Source organism: Mesoplodon densirostris, chromosome 2 (assembly GCF_025265405.1).
Source record: "Mesoplodon densirostris isolate mMesDen1 chromosome 2, mMesDen1 primary haplotype, whole genome shotgun sequence".
In the NCBI taxonomy this organism is placed as follows: domain Eukaryota; kingdom Metazoa; phylum Chordata; class Mammalia; order Artiodactyla; family Ziphiidae; genus Mesoplodon; species Mesoplodon densirostris.
In genome coordinates, this window is record NC_082662.1 from 124,999,106 (window position 1) to 125,020,423 (window position 21,318).

Here is a 21,318-nt window from a genome sequence, read left to right on the forward strand (position 1 = left end):
TAATTTCACCTTAATTACAAATTGTCATTCAATACAAAAGAAGCTTTCTTTTACTAGATATGAATCTAACATCCACATAGGAGCAAAAAATTCTATTTATCTTCACCTGTGAAAGTCAAATGGGCTATAGTTAAAACACCCCATTAAGCAATTTGGTGATTCTACTTATAAGTATATGTAGGTGGTGGCAGTCAATCATAGGCCTTCATTTAATTTAATATCTGTCAACTTCATCAAGCTCTAAAATAGACATCATAGTTTACATGTACCTATTGAGGTTTTACATTTAAAAAAAAATTACTTGTAACTGCCTTGGGCCAGAGATTAGAGGAATTACCTTAAGTGAGAGATTGTATTCAATTCATCATACCACCTGAATTTTGTGTCAGTTTTGACACAGAGTTATTTTATTCAATTTAGAATCTGTCTCTGATAGTGGTCAAGAGACACACCTGTGGGAGAACAGTACTAGTATCCTTTACCCTAAAACATTAGGAATGTACCCTGACATAATTACTCATAGTATTCTTCTTTAATAATCTAAAATCTGCCATTTGTTAATATACCGAAGGGATATTAACTGTTTCTCTGCGTGACAGGGAGAATGATGTGACTAGATAATTTAAAGGTAAAAAATCTCATACCTTAGGTAGTAATTAATCAAGATAATGAAAAATTATCACAGGCAAAATGTGGGTTGAAAAGATGCTACATAGAAGACATCAAGGCCTAGGTAAAGACAGCAGCAACGACTATACTTAGGATAAAACAGTGAAAGTAATAATGTAAACTAAGCTGATGGGGATGTTTGGGGATGGGAGAAGGGTTATTTAAAGGATTAATGCATTTCACCCCTATGTTCATAGCTGCACTATTCACAATAGCCAAGACATGGAAACAGCCTAAATGTCCATCGACAGATGAATGGATAAAGATATGATGTATGTATACACACACACACACTCAGCCATGAAAAAGAATGAAATAATGCCATTTGCAGTGACACGGATGCAACTAGAGATTATCATACTAAGTATGTCAGAAAGAGAAAGACAAATACCACGTGCTATCACTTAGATGTGGAATCTAAAATATGACACAAATGAACCTATCTACGAAACAGAAACAGACTCACAGAGAACAGACTTGTGGTTGCCAAGCGGGAGGGAGTTGGGGAGGGATGGAGTGGGAGGTTGGGGTGAGCAGATGTAGGCTATTATATACAGAATGGATAAACAACAAGGTCCTACTATATAGTACAGGGAACTATATTCAATATCCTGGGATAAACCATAATGGGAAAGAATATTAAAAAAAGAATGTATATATATGTATAACTGAATCACTTTGCTGTACAGCAGAAATTAACACATTGTAAAACAACTATACTTCAATTTTAAAAAATTAAGGCTTAATGCATTTCATATACTGTGTACTACTACTCAAGAGTATAAGGAGGCTATCTTATATGCAGGTTTGTGGGGCTGTAGAAAACCATCTGCTTTTTGTTCATGCTGTTCCCTCTGCCTGGTCTGTCAGCTTTTAAAGGGCAGGGGTATGATTAACCATTGTGACATTATTGAGCACAGTGCCTGACACAGAGCAGGTACTTAAAATACTTCTTGGGAAAAAAGTTGGTTAAATGTGAGTATGTACCATGGAGTATACTACGAGCCCATATTCACTATGCCACTGGACTCTCACAACAGTATAAAGTGGGTATTAGAAACTACAGATAAAGCAATTGAAATTCATCAGAGATTAAATGAGAGCCTTGGCTCTGAAGTCAGGTGCCTGGGTTTGAATCCCAAATCGACTGCTTTCTAGTTCTGCAACTCTAGGCAAGTCAACCTCTTAATTTTCCTACCTGTTAAATGGGGATACTGCCCTGTACAGACTCTCCTCAGAAATTACATTTAGATAAGAAATAAAGTAAGAGACACTGCTATTTATCCACAATTCCATGACCTCTCTTCTTTCAACTAAGAACACTGAGCTTTTTGAAGAAAAGTATTAGGGAAAAAAAGTACATTCGCTGCTTTCATAAAAATACTTTCCTTGACCCAGTTGTCGAAGGTCCCTTTCACTACACTGAGACTAGATCTAATAATGAAATCTGAGGAAAAGTTATACCAGGATTCAGAGACAATTACTGAAACAAACCAAACTCCACCACTTCCTTCAGAGTGAACCATCACCCCTTTCTCTGATTATGTTTCATCTTGCTGAGGCTGGCAAGCAGGAATTGTTCTGAAGAAGCACGCCTGGCAACATACTCAGAGAAAAGGCAAAGTATGGTGAGTCAAACATGAAACAGAACTTTCCTTTAAACACACATTAAAATTCAGAAAAAGTCAAATAGCTTGGTTTAACAATCAGGCTCAGTCTGAAGTCAGACTGCCTGGGATCAAATCCTGAGAGTGTCACTTGTGAGCAATATGGTATTGGGCAATTTACTTACCTCTGTGCTTTCAGATTCCTCATCTGTAGATTGAGGCTAATTGTGGTACTTAGTAAGGCTTTGAAGATGATTAAATGAGCTATTTCATACAAAGCATGCATCATGGTGGCAGTCATACAGTAAGTGCTCAATAAATACTCAAGAACTTTTGTTTAAAACTCAGCAAGCTGTAATCAAATTAACTCTATATGTCCATACCAGTGAGTTCGGAGCTCTATGAATTTTTTTTGGTGATTTTTTTTATAGGTAACATAAAACCATTTTAACCACTTTGAACTGTACAATTCAGTGACATTAATTACATTCACGATGTACAGCCATCACCACTAACCATTTCCAGAACTTTCTCATCACCCCCAAAACTCTGTACCCATTCAACACTAACTCCCCATTCCCCTCCTGCTTCATATCTGGAATCCTCTGCCACATCAGTAAACAAAGGAGGTTGCGGCCATCAAGCCATTAGCCACTGCAGCTGCCCAGACGGTGAGCCCTGAGGGAACTCAGGATGGAGACAAACAGCCTGCCTGCTACCATCATCAGCCACTGCAGCTGCCCCCCAATGGTGCACCCTGATGGGATTCAGGATGGAAAAAAGCAGGATACTAGCCCTAGATAATTATGATGCATATCAAAGGAATGATTTCAATAAGCCCAGACTCTCACATCTTCCTGTACATAGAAAAGCACTGAATTCATTCACTTGAGATGTCTGGTTTTCTTTAATTAACAGTCATCTTTCCATGTTTTGACTAGCTGTTTTTTGTTGCAAAAACTGTTGTATCTCCTGGCTTTTACTTTACCTCTTGGGAACAGCCACTCTGAGCTATCTGAGAGGCTGCCTCCTGGGTTTAGGTCTTCAGGAAGGCTGCCAAATTAAACATTCTCAACTTCTAGGTTCTGCTTTCTTTTTTCTCAGTCGACACCTCTACTCTACTTTCTGCCTCCAAGAATTTGCCTAGTCTAAGTATCTCATGTAAGTGAAATCAAACAATATTTGTCCTTTTGTGTCTGGCTTGTTTCACTCAGCATAATGTCTTCAAGGTTCATCCATATTGTAGCATATATCAGATTATCACTCCTTTTAAGGCTGAATAATGTATCCATATATATGTTTTTTTTCATACATTTTGTTTGTTTCATACATTTTGTCAGTGGACATTTGGGTTGTTAACACCTTTTGGTTTCTGTAAATAATGCTGCCATGAACACTGGTGCACAGGTATCTGAGTCCTTACTTTCAATTACCTTGGGTATATGTCTAGAAGTAGAATTGCTGAATTAATGGCAATTCTATGTTTAACTTTTTGAGGAACTACCAAACTGTTTTCCTGGAGCTCTACTGCATTTAAACTCCTTCTCAACCACTGTATCCTTATGAGGCTTCAATATCTAAGCTTTTTGCCCCCTCCATCTCTAAAACAAAGATAATATCACTTCCCAAAGATTGAGGTGACGTTTCTTAATCAACAGCATCCCTATCTAAAAAGGTGCTATCAAACAAAAATATGAAACAGTAGGATTCTTCAGAACATTTTCAATCCATGCATCTGGGCATAGCTCTTGCTATTGGAAACCCTAAAATTAAAAGATGTTGAGTGATATAAGTAAAATCATGGAGTAGGCAGCTCTAAACTCCCATCCCTTCATAGACATATTTTAAAAAAACAAACAAAAAAAAACTAGAACTACCGAAATCAACTTTGTCAGAACTCTGGAAAAACAGTCACAGGTATACAGCAACAAACTGAATCAAGAAAAAGGCATTGTAAAACTGGTAGGCAAGATTTGTGGCATACTAAAACCCTTGCCCTCTCCAGCTCAGCAACGGTCTTGAAGACAGCAGCACCCTCCCTATATGGGACGCTGGTCTCTGGTTCCAAAGGAAGCAGGGCAGACCTTACTTGAAAATTATTGTTTTTCTATTCGAACCTGTCTGGGACTACCTGAAGGACTGATGCAAGGTGTTCACCTCTGTTTCACCTAACTCAGAACCCCCTCAGAGCAGAAAAGCAGCAGGCTTTCCTGGCAAGCATTACTTATACCAAGTGCCCCTAAAACCAAGTTCTCTTGCTGAGTTTATGATCAATCTCTCTATGCAAAACTTCATTCCCTTTCTTGTCCTCTCTGACCTCAATCCTGTGCTAACCGAACACAAACATACCAGTCAGATGACTAAAATTGCTGTTGTCGATAACATTATCATTAATGTACTAAAATTACTATTATAGATATCATCATTAACATACAAGCTCAAGTTGTTTCTCTAAGGCAAGATAAGCTAATAGATTTCCCCAAGCTGTGGACCACCTGGCCTGAAAATTGTAAACCAGAGACATACTGACTCCTGAAACACTAAGAAATGTCACAAAACGACAATCCCAGCCTCTCTTTCTTCCCCTAAAAACAAAAAACAAAAACAAAAAAACCCCATAACTTAAAGACCAAGTTGAATTGGATCTAAGACTTGGTTCCCACTCCCTCACTTGGTGCCTTGCAAAAAACCCTTATTTTGCTGCAAACAGCAGCTCTCGGAGTTTGTGCCGGAGTTTCTCCTGGGGGCACAGAAGCCCTTGCTTTGTTACATTATCAGGCGATCAAAAAATCTGCAGCCACCTGGGGCAAAAAATTCACAACTGAGGCATACAATAGACTGCTTAAAACCAGGAAGCAAAGGCCAGGGATAGAGTTTCTTTGGGAAATCAGAGCATTCAAAAGCGCTGGCATATACTAGGGAATTTAGAAAGTTACACATATGCTCAGGCCAGGAAGCATGCTTAGAAGGGATGGGAGAACACCTTAAGCTTTTCCCACTGGATGAATAAGCTCAGTGGCAGCAGGAAGTGAAGGCTGAGGCAGAATTGTAAATGGCCTGGCTAAGTGTTAAGGAAGGACCTAAGCATAGAGCCATAAAGAATGGAAAAGGAATACAAACCATGACTTCAATCAAGAACAGCCAACCTTGAGAAAGAGGGAGAATATAATTTCCAGAGTTACCACATTATAATATTCAAGTGTCCAGTTTTCAACAACAAAAAGTCACACAGCATACAAAGAAACACTAAAGTATGGCCCATTCAGAGGAAATAAACTGACAGAAGCATCCTTGAGGAAGCCCAAATGTTGGATTAGAAAACCACTTTAAATCACCTGTCTTAAATATGCCCGAAGAGCTAATGGAAACCATGGACAAAGAACTAAAGGAAATCAGGAAAACAATGCTATGAACAAAATAAGAATATCAATTAAAGAGATAGTAATTATCAACAGAAGTGAAACAAAAACTCTGGAACTTAAAAATACAGTGATTGAAATGAAAACTTCACTAAGGGGAGTCAACAGCAGACTTGAGCAAGCAGGAAAAAGAATCAGTGAACTTAGTTAAGATGTTAAAGAAAAAATGTTGCCTGCCATATCAGTAAACAAAGGATGTTGCAGCCATCAAGCCATCACAGTACAGCTGCCCAGAAGGTGAACCCTGAGGGAACTGAGGATAGAAAGAGGATGCCCACCCTCTTAACAGTCAGCCTCTGCAGCCACCCCAATGATGCACCCAGAGGAGACTCAGGATAAGAAAGCACAGGATACTGGTCCCAGAAAGCTGAGGTGTATATCAAAGGAATGATTTCAATGAGCCCAGACTCTTGCATCTTCCCATTCATAGAAAAGCGCTAAACTCCTTAACTTGAGATGTCTGGTTTTCTCTAGTTAACAGTGATCTTTTGATGTTCAGACTACCTGGCCTTTGTTGCAAAAACTCCTACGTATCCTGGCTCCTCCCTTACCTCTTCAGAGCACTTCCTTAGAGCTATCTGAGAGACTGTCTCCCAGGCTTAAGTTCTCAGTTTTGTCGCCAAATAAAACTTAATTCTCAACTTTTAGGTTGTGCTTTTTATTTTTTTTTCAGTTGACAAAGATAATTATCCTATCAGACAATAACGCCCAATCTAGAAAACAGTGCTACCACTTGGAATGTCTACTAAGTGCTTCATTTTATCCTTAGCCATTAATTTATAAGGAGCCAGGTTGAGAGAGTCAGGTCGCTTGCCTTAGGTCACAGGGCAGCTTGACTGTTGCCTGAGCTCCTAAGCACACACCCCTGTGCTGCTCCCTCTAAAGGCAGAGGCTGCCACCTGAGGGCACAGGAGGAGAATGTGCCATGCAAAGCAAATGGTAATTATGCTATAATTACAGAAGATGTCCCTTTGACTCCAGGTCAGGTCAGAAGGAAGCTGGCTCATTTTCAACTTTATCTCTCATAATACTAGTACGTAGTGTTGAGGAAAAGGAAGGAGTATTTCCTTTTAACTGCTTAAATGTGTTTAGCCAACAACTGAAGATATTTAAATGTTGAGCACTCTTCTCTCTATTTTCATGGCACTAACTTGAACCTTTGAGAGACGAAATTTTGGAAGGAAAATAAAAGGAACAAGGCACATAGAGTCTAGCATAGGAACTACATAACCATGTATTAAAATTTATTTCTGATCTATTTTCCAAACTTATGGCCAAGATATACATGAGCATATGCAGGTGATTTGAGGAATTTAGTTATGCAATGGCTCAAAGAATCATAATATGAAATTACAGCAATGAAGGCATTTTTTTCAATGTCAATATAAAGAAGGAAAGACATCAAAATAGCCACAACTTTATTTTAGGCAGCATCTTGAAAATCACTATTAATACCTCAGGACTGTTTTGGGGGATGGGACTCAAACAAGGATGAAAGACCACTACTTTCACTAGCTAAATCACTCATGTTTTAAGTGTTTTAGTAGGAATGTGCCATCATAACAGCCTCTGACATATAAACGTTCAAAAGATTATCCTTATTTTCTTCTCATATGCCACAAAGGGCACTTTTCTTGAGTGGAAAGAACAGCACTTCTTACAGCTTGTTTGCTTTGCTGAGCCCTTAAAGAAGCAGAGTTCTAATTATTCGTTAGGAAACTTCATGAGCCACACTAAGCCAATGTCTAGCTCTACAAGCTTACCTGATTATTTAAGCACCTCTGCCTCCAGCCAGACTGTCCTGAACTCAAAAACCATTATTTATTTTCTCCTTCCATATAAAAGGCTCACTTAGTTAGGATACACATTTGTCAGAGTATCCTAAACTCAATATTTAGATTTTATATACAGCAGATCTGCAAAAGCATTTCAAGAAATGAACTTCACGAAACTCCAAGGGAATTTAACAAACGCATGCCCATGAGAGCTCCCATAAGGCTTTTTAAGGGCAGAATCTGAGAAATGGGAAGTGACTGCTAATAGGTAAGGGATTTCTTTTTGTGGTGATGAAAATGTTCTAAAACTGACTGTGGTAATGATTGCACGGCTTTGTGAATATACTAAAAATCACTGAATTGCTGTATACTTTAAATGTATGAGTGAATTATATAGTATGTGAATTATATCTTAATCAAGCTGTTAAAAATTTATTGGTTTCAACTATACTTCAATAAAAATTTAAAAAATATTATTGATTCATTTTCATTCGTTTTTAGGACATTTACCTAAAACTACACCAGATTTAACCACAGTGAAAACTTGATGTAATGCAGCTTGAAACCCTGCTCCACTCTCTTAAGAAAAAAAAAATTATTGTAACATAATGACAACTGGACTTTTCCTGGGGACAAGTTCCAGGTTTTAGCAGGTTTACAGAAATGCTGCTTCCAGAAAACCAGTAAATAATGATGTCTCCTAATACTATTGCTCCAATTTTTTTCCCCTAGTACTAGCTTTTGGATACATGAAAAATTACTACAAATTAAACTAGGTAAGCATAATAGTGAATAAATTCACCTTAATGTATGTTTCCAAAAAACTGTTGAGAGGGCACCCACCTACAAAAAACTTATTTCTGGTTTGGAATTGAATATCATGTTTTATATGTCATTTCATTTCACATTTGAGAAGCTACTTTATTATTAGAAAAGTACTTATCTGCTCATTTTGTGAAACTTTATTTACTTAGTATCTTAGAATTAAATACTAAAGAGTAAATATGCCCATAGATCTCTAACCATAAACTGTGCATTTTTAGTTTTGACATGAAGAATGGATTAGTGAGAAACAAGATGGGAGACATCTTTAGGGGGTTTTTGCAGTACTCCAGCTAAAGATGATGATTAAAAACAAAAATGTACCAACGTACCGCTTACACATGAAAAACTCTATAGATACACTGGAGGTGAATCACCAAATTTTAATTGAGTTTAGACTATACCATCTTTATTCAGAAGTCTGAGAAATTCATAGCTCAGAAAGGAGTTTTATAGATATATATAGATGAACATCATCATTACACAGATGAGGAAACTGAAGTACAGAATGGTTAAGTCTCACCAAGTGACCCAGAACCAGAAGTAAGATTTGAACTTAGGTTGTACAACTCCTAATTCAGTTTTCTTACACTCTTAAACTCATTTTATTAAAGATATATAAAGTAATTTTTTAAATAATCTGTATAAAGGCTGTCCCTAACTTTTATAAATCATATATTTCAAATGCATAAGGGGACAGTAATTTTACACATATCTGCTCACTGATAATCACTAAATAACTTGAAATTATATAATCACACCTAGGGTAACTGGAATAGGTCATGGAAAGAAGAAATAAAAGGAGCCATGAATCTTGAAGCTATGACTGACCCTTATATATATGTAACTAGGTGTCAGTTCTTAAAAACATCACTAGATAAGATTAGAAAGGAAGAGTCAAATAGCACTTGAATTATGGTTACTGAATAAATTAATTTATATACAGATAGCACTGTATATATCATCTGTTTACACTTAGTTCTTTTAAGAAAATGCTTTCATTTCTCGTCAAAAATTTTTTAAATTTGCTTTAAGTCTACTAAGGAAAAGCAAAGAAAAAGGGATCCGTTAATTGGAAAGCCAAATGAGTTTAATGAGTTACATTAAAAAGTTATCAAATTGCCTGATTGAATAAACAAGGATTGATTTGTAGAAACCGGGAAGTTTCATATTTTACTCCAAATAAACAAATACAAATAAAAAATAGGATATGGACAGACTGGCTATGTTTCTAATCAGCCAAAGAAACAGAAGAGAGGAGACACTCCATTTTGTTCACTAGAGCAGCTGCTTGTGTGGGTAAAGTGGTGCTACACTAAAGAGTCCCAGTCCAGGGTGTCGAGAACTCTCTAGAGCCAAATGGTTTTGATCAAAAATAACCAGAGGCTGCCTTTTCCCAAGGGTGCCCTGTGACTCAGGCAAGAAAGTCCACAGCTCCAAATTTTAACTGCCAAATTATAAGCCAGATGAGAAATACTCTGATTTACTTTGTAACCAAAGTAATATAAAGCTAGATGTCTTATTCAACATTGTTAGATGATGTATATTAATACATGCTAATGTTTACCACTCACCTAAGTGAGATGGAAAGATCCTATAAAGAGGCTGAGTAAGATTGTACTAGCCCATAAACTCACAGGGTAGAAATCAAAGCCAAAGTGATGAAAGAAGGAAATTTTAAGGTTGATATTGGTAGAAAATGGTCTAATATATAAAGGAAGGAGGCTATATATATATATATATATATATATATATATATATATAGCACCTAGTGAGAAGACAGGTACAAAGAATGTCAATTTCAGCACATTTATTACATCAGAATGCTGAGAACAGCCATAAAGAAGTGGTTAGATACTTTACGGTACACCCATATAATGGAACACTATAGAGACATACATCACACGCATGGCATACCACACAGATGTATCTGTATGTGCTATCACAGAACTAGCTCTGGAATATATTAAGAGAAGAAAAGCAAGAAGCAGGACAATACACACAGTATGGGATGGGAAGACTTTATTCTTAAACAATAGTATAAATAATTTTTTAAAAATACCTTGTGTTATCTTCTTAACAGTGCCTTTTTTGCTTCTTGAACTTTTTCCAGGTATTTTTTGGTCCTTTCTCAAGAAGGCCTGTCCCTCTTTGGGGCCTTCACAAGCAGTGTTTTCCAAGTTCTCACCTGCAGCCACCTCACAGCTTGATGTGCAGCTTTCATTATTGTTGAGACTGTCCGGCTCAAACACTTCAGGTTTGCCCATTGCACTGTCACTGCTGGTCAGAAGCTCATGCCCATCACCATCAAGTTGATTTTCATTTTCATCTGATGCAGAGGGCAAGCATGTTACAGTACTTTCCACGCCATCACCAGGATGACATCCAACTTGTGGTTCTATCTGCAGATTATATGTAGGAGTTTCGCTGTCATCCATTAGAGCATCTTTTGTTGAACCGTTTAAGTTTCATTAAAGTCCTTCAATGTCTACAATGACAAAAAGAAAAAACATTCATTTTTTAAACTCTGGATTTTCGGTGATTTTTGATCTTCCTCTTCTCCTGGGTTGTTTTACTGTAAGTAGGGAAGAGAGAAATGACTAAGGCTCATTCCTACTACTTCTATCCCACTTACAACCCTACACCACCTCACCTAGTTCTTGCTTGAATACAATGGTTCTAAACCCTGGCTGCATGTTTACTGCCTATGGAGCTTGTCAAATTTCTATCACAGACCTCTGAAATCTAAATCTCTGGGGATCGAGCCCAAACACTGATATATTTTTTGAAGTTCTCTAGATTATTCTAATGTGCATCACGTTGGGACCACTGCCTTGAAGAAAGAAATTAATGGTTAAATAAGGTTGTCTGCTAAAACCAATCAGTCATGTTATCCCTGGACACTTAACAAACAAGTGAAAGTTACTTGTGTAAGTCATTATATGGCCAAACAGCAGCAATATTTACAAATGAAAACATTTAAAAATAGTTTTAAAATAAATTTTTTAAAAAAGTATACGGGGGGGCCTCCCTGGTGGCGCAGTGGTTAAGAGTCCGCCTGCCGATGCAGGGGATACGGGTTCGTGCCCCGGTCTGGGAGGATCCCATATGCCGCGGAGTGGCTGGGCCCGTGAGCCATGGCCGCTGGGCCTGCGCATCCGGAGCCTGTGCTCCGCAACGGGAGAGGCCACAACAGTGAGAGGCCCGCATACCGCAAAAAAAAAAAAAAAAAAAAAAGTATACGGGGGAAAATTCAGGTAGCATATATTTATACTATATTCTCATTACATCCTTCCTAAAAATAAGCCCTGAAAAGTACCCTAGAATTGTCAACAGATTCCTTTTATACAATTAAAGAAAAAAAAGGGCCATGATTAACTCTAGGCTATTTAGTTTGACTTGGAAAAAAATCTCAGTCTACTCCAAGAATCCTTCTAACATTTTAAAGATATACAAAATAGATTTTAAGCCTTGTATCAGTCATGTTTTACCCCCTCTTCTCACCCAAAAGTATATTACATTTTAAGAAAAATCACACCAGCCAGATTTAGATATTTTTATGCTTGCCAAGTATTACTTTGGATTTGAATGAAATATAATATTTCAGCAATTTTGAGAAAAACTCAGTGATAAAGAATTTGGTAAATTCTTCAAACTAATAAAAAGAAATGTTTATTTGCTCTTTAGAAAGTCAGTAAATATATATAGTAAATAAATATATATTTAAGTAAAGTAAAATTTTTTAAAAACCAGGAAAACAAAGTATAAAACAAAACATGAGCTCTACACTGATTGTATCACATGATTTCAACTATTTTGCAACTGGAATATTTTATTTGATTCAGACATAAAAATACTGCTTGTCAAATATAAAAATATCTAAATCTGGCCAGTATCATTTTCCTTAAAATATATACTATATAACTCCACTAAGAGGTATGTAATATGAAAAGTAAAATGATTTAACTTGACTAGAATAACTTAGTTTAGACCTAAATGAATTCTAACTACAGTATAATTTTTAACTGAAAAGTAATTATTATTTTTTTATAAATGTATTTATTTATTTAATTTATTTTTGGCTGCATTGGGTCTTCATTGCTGCGCGCAGGCTTTCTCTAGTTGCGGCGAGCAGGGGCTACTCTTTGTTGCGGTGCGTGGGCTTCTCATTGCGGTGGTCTCTCTTGTTGCAGAGCACAGGCTCTAGGCGCACTGGCTTCAGTAGTTGTGGCACACAGGCTCAGTAGTTGTGGCTCGTGGGCTCTAGAGTGCTGGCTCAGTAGTTGCGGCACACGGGCTTAGTTGCTCCATGGCATGTGAGATCTTCCCAGACCAGGGCTCGAACCCATGTCCCCTGCATTGACAGGAGGATTCTTAACCACTGTGCCACCAGGGAAGTCCCAGGAATTATTATTTTAATAAAGTGTATTCAAGATCTCTATCATGAGAGAATCCAAATTCAAATGAGATTTTAAATGTGCATGTGGCTAATATGGTGGAAACACCCCAAATGTTCACTGACGGATGAAGAGAGAAGCAAAATGTGATATATTCACGCAATGGAATATTATTCTGCCATAAAAAGGAATGAAGTTCTGATACACGCCACAACATAGATGACCCTTGAAAACATTAAGCCAGACACAAATGGATAAATACTGTATGATTCCACTTATGTGTAATTTTATAATAGGCAGATTCATAGAAACAGAAACTAGATTAGAGGGGCTGAGGGCAGGGGAGGGAGTTACAGCTTAATGGTTACAGAGATTTTGCTTAGGGTGATGGAAAAGATCTGGAAAGAGACAGGGGTGACAGTTACACAACAGTGTCAATGTAATCAATGCCACTGAATTGTATACTTAAAAATGGTTAAAATGGCATATTTTCTGTCACATATTTTTTATCACAATAAAAACAGTGAAAATTTTATGTGGCTATGTAGGAAAAATGTCAGTCCTTAAAACTGGCAACAGCCTCAGTTGTTTTCTAATTTAAATAACCAAATTATTTTCTAGCATGTATTTGCAGGTGAAAATATAATGGTTTTACTTTTATCTTAAAGAGACACAGAGATCTCATGCCAAGGGGGAAGGAAGAAAGCAATCTACAGAGCCCCAAACAATAAGAGTCGCCTCTTGTTGAGTCTCTATCATGTATTAGAAGCCATGCCAGGCACTTCACATACCTTATTTCTAATCCTCCAAACAAGCCTACATGGGAGGTGTTCATACTGTGTTTTAGATGAAGACTCTGAGGCTTGGAGAGGCAAAAATAACTTGTTTAAAATCATATTCTTGGAAAGAAGTGGAACTGGATCTGAAACCAGGTCTTCCTGATTTGAATCCTGTGCAGTTCAGCATAATAGCTGAGAACACAGGCAGACCAAGGGTCAAATTCTGGCTCTGCCATTTAACAAACTGTGTGGTGACCTTAGGCAAGTTACCTAGCATCTCCAAGCTTTAATTTTCTCTTTGTGAAAATGGAGAACTGTAATGCCTACCTCGAAGAGTCATTTGTGAGGCTTAGACAATATGGCAGGTAAAGCAGTTAGCGAGTATTTGGCCCACAGTAAATGCTCAAGAAAAGTTAGCCATTATTATTGCCCAAGAAATCTTACAGATTGGCCTTAAACACCAGTAGGTTTATTCAAGCAGGTCTGTAGCCTTACTGAAGGTTCAGAAACAGAGCTTTTCTAGACCTCCTGGAAATAATTAGGTTCCTGATGATAGACTAATGTTAACCAGCATCATTTGAGAATGCTGAAGTATTAATTTATGATAGGGATATCTCAGCAAGTTCCTGGAATATTTAATGGTTTGTTCTGTGCACCATTTCAGATGATGAGGATGTCTAGAAATTAGTGATTAAGGGATTCCCTGGTGGTCCAGTGGGTAAGACTCCACGCTCCCAATGCAGGGGGCCCAGGTTCCATCCCTGGTCGGGGAACCAGATCTCACATGCATGCTGCAACTAAGAGTCCGAATGCTGCAATGAAGAAGCCCGCATGCCACAACTAAACATGTCACAACAAAGATCCCATGTGTTGCAACTAAGACCCGGCCCAGCCAAATAAATAAATAAATATTTAAGAAAAAAAAAGAAATTAGTGATTAAGTCTCCTTGGTGACTATAAAATTACAGATCACACTTCGCAACTTTAATGAGTGTCATGTACCAGTTAAACTCTTCAGACCAATACTCTTATTCAATTCTCACAATTACTCTGTCAGATAGGTAATTTTTAGTCCTATTATACTAATGAAGAAACCAAGTCTCATATCTCATCAAGGGTCAGCTAGTAAGTTCAGAAATAGAACATGGATCAGTTGTGATCTTGAGGCCGTACTCTCGACCATTATGCTTTATGGACAATGGGGTAAAAGTATCAATAACTTAAAGAATATTTCACTCCAGCTGTGGTATACCTCAGTGAAGAATCTCTATCCTACAACAGAGGACACATCTCTAATAAACATGAAGTTCAAGTTCCTGGAAGTTCTCTCTTTCCCTGGGAATTGCTAGATCAAAACAATATACAATTTCTTAAGTAGTCCACCTTCTTCTGTTGAGAACTTTTAAAAAAAAAGACATATTAATATACTATTTATGTTAAATATCTATTACCAGTAAAGTAGGTCTTCCTTTCTTTGGGCCTCAAGACATTTTGCCTCCTATTATTTTGTGATGACGTAATTAGTTTAATTCTCAAAAGGCTACTTTGTAAACTACTTTCTAATACTAATACTTATAGGTGTGAATCTCCTGTAATTATTCTTAATAGACACTGACCAATTCTTCATGGCTTGGCTCAAAAGTCACTCCAATTTGTCTTCCCTGACTTCTCCATTCCAAAAGACATGATGCATTCCTCTACGGCACTCTGTACCACACATAGAGTCCTTCCCAAATACAACTCTCTGCACTGTATATATTTGCATATGTGTCCTACCAGATTTAAGCCATTTGAATACCCATAACCCCAGCCACAGATAATTTTTATTCTTCACAATGTCTAGCTCTGGGCCTTATACTTATTATATATATGAAGGAGTAGAGGGCTTATTTTCTACAGTTTCTGTCTTCAAAGGAGAAAGGCACATGGATTTCTATACACGCCTCTGCCCCTACTCTGAGAGGTAAAGGATAATATTCTTAATGGGATTTCAAATCAGTACAGGCCTACTGCTTTTGGAAACAGTTATAAGCAAATACTATTTTTGGAAACAGTTATAAACAAATACTATTTTTGTCTCTTCTTCCTCCTCTTTCCTTTCCTTCAGTGCTATAACAACAGCATTTAAAAAGGTTCATCTTCATGTACACCTGTATCTCGCTATATGAAAGCACCTAGGCAAGAGAAAAATCACAGGGAGAAAGAAGCCCCAGTTGATACACAGTATTTTTAAATATGCCCTAACATTATATGGGACCTGGAGGTTAGAAGTACAGTAGAAAAGGCATTCTAAGTTATTTGCTATATCTAAACTGTATGTATATTCTATAAGAGTCCCTATGGCTGTACCAATTCTCACAAAAGAAACAGCGAGGGCTTTCCTGGTGCCGCAGTGGTTAAGAATCTGCCTGCCAATGCAGGGGACACAGGTTCGAGCCCTGGTCTGGGAATATCCCACATGCCGAGGAGCAACTAAGCCCGTGTGCCTCAACTACTGAGCCTGCGCTCTAGAGCCCGTGAGCCACAACTACTGAACCCACGTGCCACAGCTACTGAAGCCTGCATGCCTAGAGCCCATGCTCCGCAACAAGAGAAGCCACCGTGATGAGAAGCCTGCACACCTCAAGGAAGAGTAGCCCCTGCTCGCCGCCACTAGAGAAAGCCCGCACGCAGCAATGAAGACCCAACACAGCCAAAAAATAAAATAATTTTTTTCAAAAAAGAAAGAAAAAGAATAGCAACACAGTACAATCACTGCACAGCACTGACTCGGGCATATTTTGCCTTTCAAAAGCATGACAGTAAGTGCCGCCCAAGTTTCCAGTCTCTTGTGGCAAAACAGCATACCAAATATGTACATTGTATAAAAGTTATTTGACATGTTGACTCAGTACGCTGAAAAATTTCAAGCAAACTATTCAAGCTGAAGAATTTCAAGCAAACTATTTAAGTAAGGCTCATACAAAAGTTGAAAAACAAAACTTTGAGGAAGAACATTCAAATATAATAAAGTAACAGACTAACAAAGAGAAATCTACATTTTGTCAAAAAAATAATCTCACTCCCAGGTATGATTTGACTTCATTTTTGATACATCTTAATGCATTATCTGGTGAGATTAAACATCAGGTGTTACTGAAATTAAAAAATTAATTTATAGGAATGGTTAAATATATAATATTACTCAATTATTTTATTAAAATGCTTTAAGAAGATTCTGAGTGCCATTTTTCTGTAATCCAAGTAAATTAGGCCTAAATACTATACTTTTACCTTCGAAAGAAGCCAAGATTCTTCTTAAGAATTAAGATGCAACCCAAGTTTAAATTTGATGACTTACAGTCAAACCAAAATTTAGAAGAAGACAGTTACCAAATAACGTATTCTATTAACCCTAAATTCAAATCTGGCTATTCACAGTTAACTCAGAATTGAGGAAGAAAGTCACCACATTCATATGTTGTGTTTATGATGGTAACTACATATCACTTTACATTTTGTCATCTTACTCACTTGACGTGTTCCAATACTACTTATATCTCATTGCTAAATCTATAGCTTTCTGTGATTAATGCTTTGTTTAGACATATGTACCTGTAGGCAATATTCAGTATACCAGCAATAAAAAGCATGCCCCAGAAGAATGATTCTCAAAAATTTTGCAGCCCAAAATAAACAATTCATTTTTCATTGAAATCATGTACATACAAAATACGTATACATAACTGAAACAAAGATTTCTCAAAACTAAACACACATGAAGCACTCTGATACATTCTCCATTCTATTCAATACTATTTATTTTCTTTAAATGCTGATCAAGGTCTACTAGGTAGATTTCATACCTCACTAATGAGCACTGACCACAGCAATAAGGCAGTTTCTAGGAATTAACAGCCTCATCCTAAGGACCACCAACTGAGCACTAGAGAAGTTTATAATTATCTCCAAATTTTTTTCTGAAAATGATGCAGATCATATGAAACTCAGACATAAACTTCACTTAACATGTTATCCCCAAAATCTCAATAAAATAATTTTTGCTAATTTATATCATTCACCTCACATTAAAATTTAGCTAAAATACTATGCTTGATTCAGGGTCCCTTAGTTGATATCTTTGGTTGTCAGCTATATTCTATATCTATGCTAACCAATATGGTAGCCACTAACCACATATGGCTCCTGAGTACTTGGAATATAAACAGTGAGACTAAGGAACTGAATTTTTACTTTTATTTAATTTTAATTAATTTAAATTCTAAAACATATTGATTCAGTTATTGAAAAACTTATGCATGTTTGAAACAAATTGGGTATGTGAACCTGCCTTTTCACCTAAATTTTAGGAAATTTAAATATAGATCAAGCATTTCCAACAAAAAATGTGTCCAAATTGAGATATGCTATATTTGTAAAATAAACACCATATGTCAAAGACTTATTAGGGATAGAAAGAATGTAAAAATAATAGGCCTTTAATAATTTTAAATATTGATTACAAGTTAAAATAATATTTTGATCTAACGGATTAAACAAACCGTATTATTAAAATTAATTTCACCTTTTAAAACCCTTTTTTAATGTGGTTACTAGAAAACAAAATTCTGTATATGGCTCACATTCTATTTCTATTAAACAATGTTGCTCTCCATTATACTGCTTTGATAGTGCCACTGTAGCCAAAGTCCTGGCTCACAGTGAATCACTCCATTCAGGATTCTACCTTGCTAATACTAGTTAGGCTGTCGACATTTCCCGGGTATAGACATTATTATTACTATAATTAAATAAGGTAAATACCTAATGAAAGAAATAGATACTAAAAGTTTTAAAAATTAATTTGTAAGTACTTGTTTATATCCTATTTTCAGGATCATGTCGTCCCCCTCTTTAGGTACTTTGCCATATTCAAATTATTCCTGGTACTTCAGAAATGTTGAATGGTAATTATAACTAGTAAAATGGCCTTATAGAAATCTTTCTAAATAGTTTAATTTCTATATAATAGTATGTACAAAAGTAAGCCAGATTGTTTTAGTATTTCTTTAATAGGAATAAAAAATACAATTTCACAATAAGGAATTTACTCTTAATTAAAAAAAAAACAGTCATAGAAAACATGTGTTAAGAAGGAGGATAAAAATATAACAAAGTATATAGATGCAAACTATTACATATAGAATGGATAAACAACAAGGTCCTACTGTATAGGGAACTATACTAATATATACTACAGGGAACATATTCAATATCCTGAGATAAACCATAATGGAAAAGAATATAAAAAGAATATAATATTAACTCTGTGGAACTAACTGAAAAAAATGCTTGTGTGGCTACTATAATTTTGTATGCTGTGATTTGCCCACCCTTTATCTTCAAGTGATACAGAAGTTGTTCATTTCTAGGAGCATCTGAGTCATAAAGTCAGTAAGCAAAATTTATAATTAATGATAGTTAAATGAAAAAATTGTATAAAAATAAAATAGAATATAAAAAAGAATGTATATATATGTATAACTGAGTCACTTTGCTATATAGCAGAAATTAACACAACATTGTAAACCAACTATACTTCAATAAAAAATTTGTTAAATAATAAAAATGCAACAAAGTATACAACACAACTACAAGAATACAAAAAAGAAAAACATGAAAAATAATCAATTACTGTAATGTGAAGGTAATGATTCTAAGGGAGAATACAACAAACATGGATTTTATTTATGCAGAGAAAGTACTCTTAAAATATAAAGGAACTCACAAACCATGTGACTCATAAACCCAAAACAACCTTGGGGCAGGTAAGTTGAATAAAAGGAAGCATAATTTGTTTCATTTTCTCCAATCCTCCCTTTCATAATGGGACTCAGTTCAAGATAGCTTACACATCAACAAAGACTTTGAGTTCAAAATCCAGTACATAAATGGAAATGACACGTCAAAAGCCTCAGTGGGGGTATATCCAAGCAGTGCAAAGATAGAGTCATCTCTCTCCTCTCTTTCCTCTCTCTTATATACAGACATATATAAATTTTACTTAAAGAAACAACAGAAAAGTAAATCTCTAAAATAGTGTGAATGCAAGGACATCTTCAGGCATCCAGACACATGTATTTTTAGCAATAATTTCTAACAATTTTTTCATTTAACAATCATTAATTATAAATTTTGTCTACTTCAGGGTGACTGACTTTATGATTCAAATGCTCCTAGAAAATAACAACTTCTATATCACTTGAAGATAAAGGGTGGGCAAATCACAGCATACGAAATTACAGTAGCAACACAAGCATTTTTTTCACTTAGTTCCACAGAGTTAACACCACATGCATTGAGAGAACCACAGTTTAGGGGAAGGAGTCATTTCACTAGGGTCATACATAAGCTGTGTTTTTTTGGTTTTAAATACTTCTTTGTTGTAAAACTTATTGCAACCATACTTTGAAGCCACAACCAACAGAATCTAAGAACTTGAAAATACTTCTTAGTTCAGACCATAACTTTTAAAATACTTTTAAAACAAAAATTATGTTTACTATTACATATATACTATATATCTTCATGGAAACTGTCTTAATAATTTTTAAACTTTGATCACTTTGCTATACAACTAGTAACATAAGGCAATCTATCTACACTTTAATAATTAAATACACATAAAAATCTATATATTTTGTTTTAAAATGATAATTCTTGTTAATATAGTGGCAAGAGCAAACTGCTCATTAGAACCTTCCCTTAAGAGGCCTGACCAAATAGTTAGCATTATCTGAATAAAATGCTAATTATTAACAGTAGTCAAGTTATTGAATATTTACTAAGTATCAGGCAGTATTTCAGTCATATATAATATATATGTGAATTTATGAATTTAAAATAATTTAAATTTATAAATTTAAACATTTATAAATTTAATATATATAATTTAATATTCACACAGGTCCTACAAAGTAGTTCTATAATTACATCCATATTATAGAGAAGGAAACAGCAACAAAAAGATTCAATAAATAGGCCAAGGTGACAGATCTAGTACATGACAAAGTCAGGATTCAAACTCAAAGAACCTGACTCCACAGCCTATACCCTTGACCACTATAATCATTTTTACATTACATTAATTTAAAAAATCAACTATATTCATATGTATATTTTGTAAACACCAAATTGCTAGCTTCAAGGAGATAGCATCATGAAAAATTTCTAGTGTCTTGGAATGTTTTTCAAATACATAGAGCTTAGAAAATAGGTTGAGGCAAAATAAAATAAAACCCACCAATAAGACTATTTACTTGCTGTAATTTCTAAATGTGATGGACTCATTTCTTTAGGTTTATGCATTAATCTATATCATATCCCCATTAGAGACCATCATCAAGAATTTAACATGTGGGTTTCCCTGGTGGTGCAGTGGTTGAGAGTCCGCCTGCCGATGCAGGGGACATGGGTTGGTGTCCCAGTCCGGGAGTGGCTGGGCCCGTGAGCCATGGCCGCTGAGCCTGTGCGTCCGGAGCCTGTGCTCCACAGCGGGAGAGGCCACAATAGTGAGAGGCCCGCGTACCGCAAAAAAAAAAAAAAAAAAAAAAAAAAAAAAAAAATTGACATGTTCCCTTGTACCCACAGAATAATTTCTACTAGGCTGATCACAAGTATTTACTGAAGCAACATCACAGCTAAAGGGAATAAAGTACAAGAGTCTTCACACTTTGATAGTATACCCCTAAGGAGCAAAGAAATTGCACACATACCCACTATATGCATATTTGTTCATAACCTATATGAACATATACTGGATATATATACATATATATATATACATATATATACACACACACACACTCATT

General features: G+C 36.0%; 1 protein-coding gene across 6 annotated transcripts in view; it reads right to left on the reverse strand.

Annotated features, from left to right (window-relative positions):
• The window catches only part of CNST (consortin, connexin sorting protein), a 123,392-nt gene that overhangs the window by 63,312 nt on the left and 38,762 nt on the right, over positions 1–21,318 (reverse strand). For 2 of the 6 annotated variants that reach the window (XM_060090872.1, XM_060090871.1), the window contains exon 2: positions 10,355–10,780. The exons of 1 other annotated variant lie outside the window; for it this stretch is intronic. In XM_060090872.1, the coding sequence (XP_059946855.1) occupies positions 10,355–10,730 (376 nt within the window). In that variant the 5' untranslated portion in view covers positions 10,731–10,780. Of the gene's footprint in view, positions 1–2,153; positions 2,194–5,396; positions 5,423–10,354; positions 10,781–21,318 lie in introns of those variants that run through there. 3 more of the 6 variants (XM_060090873.1, XM_060090875.1, XM_060090876.1) reach the window with 3 other exon arrangements.